The sequence below is a fragment of the Hyla sarda genome, chromosome 6 (genome assembly GCF_029499605.1).
Source record: "Hyla sarda isolate aHylSar1 chromosome 6, aHylSar1.hap1, whole genome shotgun sequence".
NCBI classification, from domain to species: Eukaryota; Metazoa; Chordata; class Amphibia; order Anura; family Hylidae; genus Hyla; species Hyla sarda.
Genome location: NC_079194.1, coordinates 45,040,557 through 45,049,507, shown reverse-complemented (window position 1 = coordinate 45,049,507; position 8,951 = coordinate 45,040,557). Strand labels below are relative to the sequence as shown.

General features: G+C 41.8%; 1 protein-coding gene across 1 annotated transcript in view; it reads right to left on the bottom strand.

The window, feature by feature from the left end:
* Window positions 1-226: 226 nt before the first annotated feature.
* The window catches only part of ATF6 (activating transcription factor 6), a 109,755-nt gene continuing 101,030 nt past the window's right edge, over window positions 227-8,951 (bottom strand). The window contains exon 16 of the mRNA XM_056523567.1: window positions 227-4,435. Within this exon, the coding sequence (XP_056379542.1) occupies window positions 4,227-4,435 (209 nt within the window). The 3' untranslated portion in view covers window positions 227-4,226. The remainder of the gene's footprint in view (window positions 4,436-8,951) is intronic.

Genomic DNA, 8,951 nt, shown 5'->3' with positions numbered 1-8,951 from the left:
GGCGTGCACTGCGCATGTCCAAACTGCAAAATCGTATTGTACAAACCGGATGGAACCACGCGCACATACGCTTCAGTACGGTTCCCATGCTCTCTTGTAGGTTTAGCTATTATATACCTCCAAATCACTTACAGAAAATATTTTGATTACATAATGTAAATTAAGCAGATCAAAAACATTCTATATTATTTAAAAAAAATTAAAAATTGACATACAAATATTTGGTGAATTTTTTTATTAAAAGAATGCCTTTTAAATACAATAGACAAAAAGATTTGCATAAATGAAGTGGTTAAACCAAATAAAAGTACAAAATAGACATGTTACATACCAATGCAATGTTTAGTCTAACTCTATCATTCAGAACACTCTATCCTACCATTGTATTGTCATCCAGAAACTCACACAATCCCTAACACTAAAATAAAAGTGATTTATGTTAAATCTGAACAAATAACTAAAGCATGGGAAATATTTAAAGGGGTACTCCGGATGGCAAAAATTCTAATTCAAACTGAAGTGAAGAAAAACCTGTCATCCTCTGTCAGATCTGTCTTAACCCCACCCCCTCCAACAGAGACAAAGATCATGTGACACTTTGTCCTGGATTTCAGTGTCCTTGCCTTGTAAGCCACCTCTCTTTTTGACACCGCACCGACAAGCCGCGCCCTCTAAGATCGTCTAACCAAACCACCTCCTCTATCATAGCGTGTCATGTTACGCCCCTTTTGACATAGCAAACCACTCCCCTTTCTACCATTCTCGGCAGTGAGGACTGCTGGGAAATGCAGTTTTAATGGGGTGTGCAGGAGGAAGGAGCAGAGAGAAATTGGAGCAGAGTGGGCAGAGGAGGACGGTGCATCAGGGAGCAGTGAATGGTGAAATAAGTCGGGGGACTATGCAATTACATCCCACACCATGGAGTACTTTTTTTTTTTTTTAATAAGGTCCCCTCTTTAACTGAGGCATTTTTTCTATGAAAAGAAATTTTGGCTGGCCATCTGATCAGGGGAGTGAAGGACGTTACAGCATGATTCATGTGGCTATTACTGGTGATTGAAAGTGGAATCCGCCCTTAAGACCCTGGCAGATCTTTAAGGGATACTCAATACTTTAAGATGTAAGCCCTATCTGCAGGATCTCCAGAATGGGGCCCCATTTCTCTCTGTGCTTGGAGGCCCATGTCAGTATGCGCTCCATGCATTGACTATGGCAGCACTGTAGATACACGAGTCCCCCAACTACCTCCAGAGCTCCCATAGTGTGCTGAGCGCGTGTGGATAGGGAATACGTTTAAAGTAGTGGAGTACGCCTTTAACTTTTGACATGTCAAAAGTTATTAATGACTATAACTCTTTAAACACAAGGTTACTAAAAAAATTTACATGTCCTGTAGGATTTCAATGACTTGAGAAATTACTTAACTTCTGACTTTAAGATGTCATAAAAAAGATGACATATCTTTATACCAAGAATTGTTCCTTCAATTTATGCAGAGCATTATGTATTTATCTCAAAGTATAATATATATATATATATATATATATATATATATATATATATATATATATATATATATATATTATACACACACACACACACACACACACTATACTACTGTAAATCCCATACCCTTATCCTATACAAACCAATGACTAAAAAAGTGCAATAAAAAATCAGCAGGATACGCACAGTGGAGCAGAGCACATCACGGCCATACTCACTATATGTATATGTTACAGAAGGCAGCAAAACAGTTTTGTCAGGTCACATTATGATATTTACTGTTAAAGAGATAACCAGAATGAATCCCTGGTGCCATCGGCTCATAGCCTTAGGTCCTATTCCCAATGAAAGCTGCATCCAGCCAAGCCTCAGATCAGGTATTACATTGTGGTCATTCAGATAAATAGGCGCACTTGTAGTACAAGGCCAGCTTGACTCTTTTAGAACGGGAGCCGCTCGTACAGAACCACTTTCCATTGTGGTCCATAGAGAAGGGGGCCATCCCTTTGTGATGTCTATGTGCCCAAATAGGGTACATGACAGAGAGGGTCTTCATGAGAAAACACCTTTAACCCCTTAAAGGGGTACTCCCACCCTAGACATCTTATCCCCTATCCAAAGGATAGGGGATAAGATGTCTGATCGCGGGGGTCCTGCCGCTGGGGACCCCCGCATTATTGCATGCGGCACCTACCTGTGTTCTCACCGGAACCGCTGGAGGGTCTGAGTCGCGACTCCGGGAACCCCGTGATCAGACATCTTATCCCCTATCCTTTGGATAGGGGATAAGATGTCCAGGGTGGGAGTACCGCTTAAGGACTAAGCCCATTTTCACCTTAAGGACTCAAAACAATTTTCGTTTTTGCACTTACGTTTTTTCCTCCTCATCTTCTAAAAATCATAACACGTTCAATTTTGCACCTACAGACCCATATATGGGCTTTTTTTTTGCGTCACCAATTGTACTTTGTTAGGACATTACTTATTTTATAACAATCTGCGGGGTAAAAGAAAAAAGAAAAAAAAACGCCATTTTTCAACTTTTTGGGGCTTCCGTTTCTACACAGTGCACTCTTCGGTAAAAATGACATTATTCTGTAGGTCCATACGGTTACAGGGATACCCAATTTATGTAGGTTTTATTTATTTTACTACTTTAAAGAAATTATAACTACATTCACCAAAATTAGTATGTTTAAAATTGTCATCTTCTGACCCCTGGTCTGTAGTTGGCTGGGTCGTTCCCCCTGTGGGCATGGTGTCTCTGAGGAAGTGGTCGTCGCCCGGCGCTACACCAGTGTTAGGTTAGGGACCCACTCTGACTAGGTGGCCTTGACGTGGCGAGTGGGCTTGTACTTTTTGATCACTATGTATACTTACAACCTGTTGGTTTTTAAAATTATGCTGAGAAGCAAGTAGATCAAAATACAAATGGTGGATGTGCGGCTTTGTTTTTCTATCTGCTTCCTCAATTCAAATCCCCATCCCAGAAGGTTGTTTTATAACAATATACTTTATTACATATGACAGGTTTCTAGTCCACACTGGACAATTCTTCAGATCGTGCTGACCTGAAGAAGAGCCCGATGTCGGTGTCTTAACATTGGATCTAACGAAATGGTGCTCCTCCCATTCAGCTCTCCAATGCGGGAGTTGCTGTATAATATACTTGACACATTTTTAGTCCACACACACACACCGAGCTTGACCTGAAGAAGAGCCTGATGCAGACTAGAAATGCGTCATACGTGCTTTGTGTAATAATTATTATACAACAACCTCCTGATTGGGAGAAGCACCCTATGGTTTTATCGAATTTCAAAACACCCATCGGGTTGCTCATCTAGTTTCCTGCATTCGCACCACTCTGGTTCCTGGAGATCGAGTGGATCAAAGTCTGTTGATCCTTCTCCGCTTTGAATGTTACTAATGGGGTTGTTCTCGGGCTGTAACACCCTCCAGTAAGTGTACAACTTACTGTCTCTTTGTGCCACTATTATTAACAATAATATACTGGGAGGCGTGCATACTTTTTTTTTTTTTTTTTTTGTCACCAAGTTATCTTTTAGGCCCCCAGGGGAAAAAAAAAAAAGTAGTAGTTCTTCTACAGAAGGAACAGTGTGTTTTGCTGTAGTGCCACCTATTGAAGGCAGCTTCCCTGTAAACCAATGCCTGACCCCAGGAAGAGCCTTAGTACAGAGAGGTAGTTAAGCAAGTCAGATCTAATGAACTAGTAAAGATTAAAGAGTGGTCTCCAAAATATGGCCATCCAGCAAGCGCAAAGCTACAACTCCCAGCATGCTGGGAGTTGTAGTTTTGCAACAGCTGGAGGGCCACAGTTTGGAGACCACTACTTTAGGATTACAGGTTGTGCAATAGACAATTTACTAAACTCCTTCACATATATTCATTTTTTTCTTATCATTCCCTGCAAGTGCGAAGTTTGGAAAATGCCAAAGTTTTTGTGATTAGTGACCGGATATTTTATGAAAAATTTAAAAAATAAAAATACCCAGACACTGTATATGCCAGTAAATCACTGGTCATGCAGATGACTTCAGAATATGGATGTCAGCAATTGTTCTGCGAGGCTGCTAAGCACAGGAATGAGATTATTTATTGCCAACATAGAGGATATAAATAGATAAAATACTGGACACGTATTCACACTACTTATAGCCTCTCCTCGCAGAAGAGATTCTAGATTCTAGATTTTTTTATTATAGTGGAGACTCTGTGATGGTGCTTACAACATGAGCATGCTCCGAGCCAGAAGAGGCAGAGTTATAGAAGGTATTGGTTTGGTTCTCGCGCTGCTCTCGGAGGAACGGAGGGATAGTTGCAGACTTTACATGCAAAATCCGCGTGTCCATGACTTCGCAGTCTATCTGCATCATCACTTCATATTCTTGTTCGTTGATCACGTTGTCTATAGAGAAATACACAACACGATAGGTTGTCAAGAAAAGGAAGACAATCCAGTAAGACCAAACAGTATATAAATAATAAAAGATCTTACCATTCACAATAGATGAAGTTCAGAGCTCAGCCTCCCCCTCCCTGTAGAATGACCTCTGTACAGAGCATGCCCAGAAAATGATCACATTGATGCAAATAGGGTCTGGACAAATCTATCCTGTTCATGGGGACATCTCTAAGGCTAGGTTCACACTACAGAATTCAATTTTGAAATTCTGGTGCAGCAGAGTCCCACTGCTGGCAATGGGATTCCGCTGCACAGCGTACACTACGGAATTTTAGTGGCGGATATTCCACCTCTAAAATGCCACTGTCAAAAGAATGGTCTCGTCCATTTTTTCGTCAGAATATGCTCCACAGACATGATCGTCTATGGCAATCTCAGCGTGGTCCTAGCACTGGCTGCTTTTTTGATTTAGTCAGCGCTGGTCGCAGTCGGAAGCTTCAGACAGAACTTCCTAAATGTGAAGCCAGCCCAAATGCTGTTAAAAACTGCTTAGGGAAGGTGGCAGCCCCTATAGTAATGTACAAAAAAATAAAATAAAATAAACAAAAAACAATAATAATTTAATATCTGTCTCTAAATGGTAACAAATAAATAAAATAAAAAACAAATTTCCATCTTGGCAACATTTACTTTAACGCCACTTCCTCCATTATTTCAACCTATAATATTTCTCAAATAAAAAGCCCCACCAACAGGAAACTGGGTCAAAAAATAAACTTGTTGCTACCAATATAGTGGAGCAGGGCTCCGTGCAGTGGGGACAAGCAGGGCTCCGTGCAGTGGGGACAAGCAGGGCTCCGTGCAGTGGGGACAAGCAGGGCTCCGTGCAGTGGGGACAAGCAGGGCTCTGTGCAGTGAGGCTCTGAGACACGCTTCCGGCTCACACATCAGGATGATTGACAAGCCAGAAGCCTGCACAGAGCCCTGCTTGTCCCGCCCTCACTTCCTCATAGAGGCACAGAGCTGCAGGGACAGCATTTTTTCACCCAAAAATATACACATTTTTTAATCCATGTATATTAGAATTATGTAATTGTATTAACAGTGCTATAAAGTATTCTAAAGGCCCCAAGCTTCATCCAGTTGGATAAAAAGTATATAAAGCTGGAATTCAATTTAATAATATCAGCTTTTCCTTGGATTAGGACAATGAATCAATTTCTGCCTCCACAGCTGTGGGACTCAAGGCTCATATCCAAAAGTCACAAAGCAACTCTATCCAGCTTCTGCCCAAGACCGGCATGTAATGATGAACGAAAGCTCAAAACTGGATCCTGGAAAGCAGCAGATACAACTAGGAAAACAAAGGAACCAGACGAAGCTTCCGTAACCTGAACATGTCCTCCTCATATATCCAGGAGCCGCAACCTGCCTCACCTAATAATATTCACGAACAGAAGATAGGATTACAGGGTTTGAAACAGTACGGACAAATAAATGCGGGTCCCTGGGACTGGCACCTATCGAGTTCAGAGGCCCCCACCAGCCTAGTTTTTGGTTGCCAGAGGTGGTTGGGAAGGCGAAAATGAAAAACCCTGATATACAGTTTATAGTTTAAGACATCAGTATAGTTGTGTCTCCACTCAGTAAAGAAAGGATAGGTAAAGCAGATCTGACACCACCTTTTCAGGTAGCTTTCCCTTAAAAGACAATATTTTACTTAAACTTGGAGTCTTAGAAACTGACTGGGAATTTATGCCAAGACAGAAATCTCTCCAGAAGGAGTGAGTACCCATTTTGCTCACAGCTGTTTTGGGGTTATTGCCCTTTGTCAGTACAGAGCAGGGTACTGGCTGGCTAGTGAGAGGCCTATCACCATCGGACTAAAGGGGGTAATGTTTCCCCTTAAGGAAAGCGTCAGTCGTTTGGAGACTTCTAGTCCATTGTGGCCCCACTGAGAATTCTGGGAAGAAAGAATAAACAAAGCAGCTCTCATGCCAACTTTTGCTTTAGGTAGCTTTCCCTTACAGTCAGTGTTTCATTCCAACTCTTAGAAACTGACTGGGAATATAGGCAAAGGCAGAAATCTCTCCAGAAGGAAAGAATACCCATCATTCTTTATGACACTTTAAAGGAGAAAAATGACCACTTTAGTTCCACAATGATAGGCCTCTTACTAGCCTGTCAGCATCTGCTCTGAACCTGCCAAGGGGAAATAACACAGAAACAGCTATCTGCAGATGGGTATGAGATTTCTGCCTTGGCATACTTTCCCAGTCAAATTCTAAGACTTTGAGTTGGAGTGAAACACTGATTTAAGGAAAAGCTACCTGGAAATCTGGTTTCAGAGTTGCTTTACATATCTTTTAATTTGAGAATTCCCAGTAAAGCATCAATGGCCTAAAAGTTTCCACACTTCCTTATGACACTTTCCCTAAAGGGGTATTTCATCATTTTTTTATTTGAATGTGCTACAGGGGCTGTAAAGTTCTCGTAGTTCACAATATAGTGTCTGTACCTGTGTGTGATGGATGGTCTCATAATTCTTATGTAATCTTTGCCCCGATGTTCATTTTAAGCAGATTACAAAATGAGTGTTGTCTCAGCTTCTCCCAGGTTGCAGAGCAGCCCGAGACATTACATCCCTAGTCAGGTGTTGAAAGGGAGCCTGTCTGCTTTAATGGGTGGAGTGACCGCTGGGTGGAAGGGAGATCATTCTCCACAGGGCTGCTGGGAATTGTAGTTGCAAACACAGCACGAATGAAAGGGAGCTCAGCGCTGCAGCACCGGGTGAAAAATGCCCACTCACCTAGAGAAAAGGAATCCAGGGACTTTTAGTTGGAGAAGGAGCTCCAACAGGAAATAGCCATTTCATAAAAGTATGCAGCATTATGGTGGACTCACCATTTAGCCCTAAGACGAGCATGAATCCTTCCTAAGCATGTCTATTACTGTCTGGCAGGTCAGTACTAAGATCACCTTAGGTTGAATAAATCATTTAAGGGGAAGCATAGCCCCTTTAGTTCCACTCCGTGCAGCACAGTTAAACATGGTACCATAAAGTTATCAAATAGCATTAGGGCCCATATAAATAGCCAGGCACATTATAAATATACTTATCAATGAAGCAGAGGAGCTCGTAAGTGAAACAAGAAACCGGCCATAACCATTCAGACATATGTCGTTTCTCAAGCACTCCTAAGCAGATCTGGCTCCAGTTGTGCCTGATGTGTGCCATGTTTCCACAAGTGTGAAATGGACCCAGGTTTCACATGAAAAAGTGGGCCAGGTTTCAGCTGGACCTTGGAGCCGGAGGCCATGCCTTTTAGAATTACATTTCCTGTGGACAGTTAAATCGCCCCAAAAACAATGCCCCACTATCCGATTATAAAGAACAGTTATGTTTTATTACAGAATCGCTAAAATATTTTCATTTAAGATGCAATAAATTAACTTATTGGCTGTAAAAATGGTGATGGGAAGCTTTACTTCTGACACACATTCTAGGAATGGTAATTGTGATTCAGCCATAGTCTGCATAGTTCAAAGAAAGACTAAACCAAATCCCTTCCAAGGGTCAATTTCTCAGGACTCAAAGTGCAGCAATCAACCCGGCAGAAGAAGAATGCGGCTCCTTCTACTCCCGAGGGGTAATAATGGTAATGACTGGAAGTCAGATTTTAGACAGTCTAGGTCTGTAACAAGATGCTGACATTCCAGACAAGTTTTTATACAAAACTGTAACTGTACTTCTCACATGCTACTTCCCCCGTTCAATGATTTTCTTTAGCCATAAATACTGGCCAGAATGATCAGAAATGATGGCTATGACCTGTTAACACCAAGGAGTCGTGATTGTTTAATTCCTCTGATCCAGAAATCGAAATATAGGCTGGAAATAATTTTTGGAAAGAAGTTCGAAATAATCTGAAGCCTAAAACCGGGAGAGCCAGAATACCGAGCAGTAGGGAAAACTATAATGCCTATGTAATGTCCGTATTCTATGCTGCCCTGTTTTCCTCTGAGTTATAACCTAATAACATTTTGGCCCAGATTTATGAAATGTCTATGGTAGAGCTATTTTCCCACCTTTATTTGGGTGGTGGGTTTGACTAGCGTGCATCTTATTTATCAAGAAGGTGCAGCAGGATGATGAATTTTGTGCAGCTCTGCTGTGGTGGGAAAAGCTCTACCACATACACTTTTTCTAGACGCTTGTGAGGGAGGGAAGTAGACACTTTCCTGGGTCCTGAATTTGGCAGGTTAGGTGTTTTTACTTACTTTCACAGAGCTACCAGGACATTTTTACTTGCATTTTAGATGCTACAATCAAATTTGATTGCGGTGTCTAAGGGGTTAAAGCCGGGCATCACAGTGATTAGAGATGGGTTCTGGTGGCCACCAGGACCACCCAACTGACCCACGCTAAGCTCCTGAGTGCGTGTCATAGAAGGTGAGCGGGACGCTATCGTCCACAAGGGGTTAAAGGTTGAATTGTGGAAGGTAGAAATTATTCTCA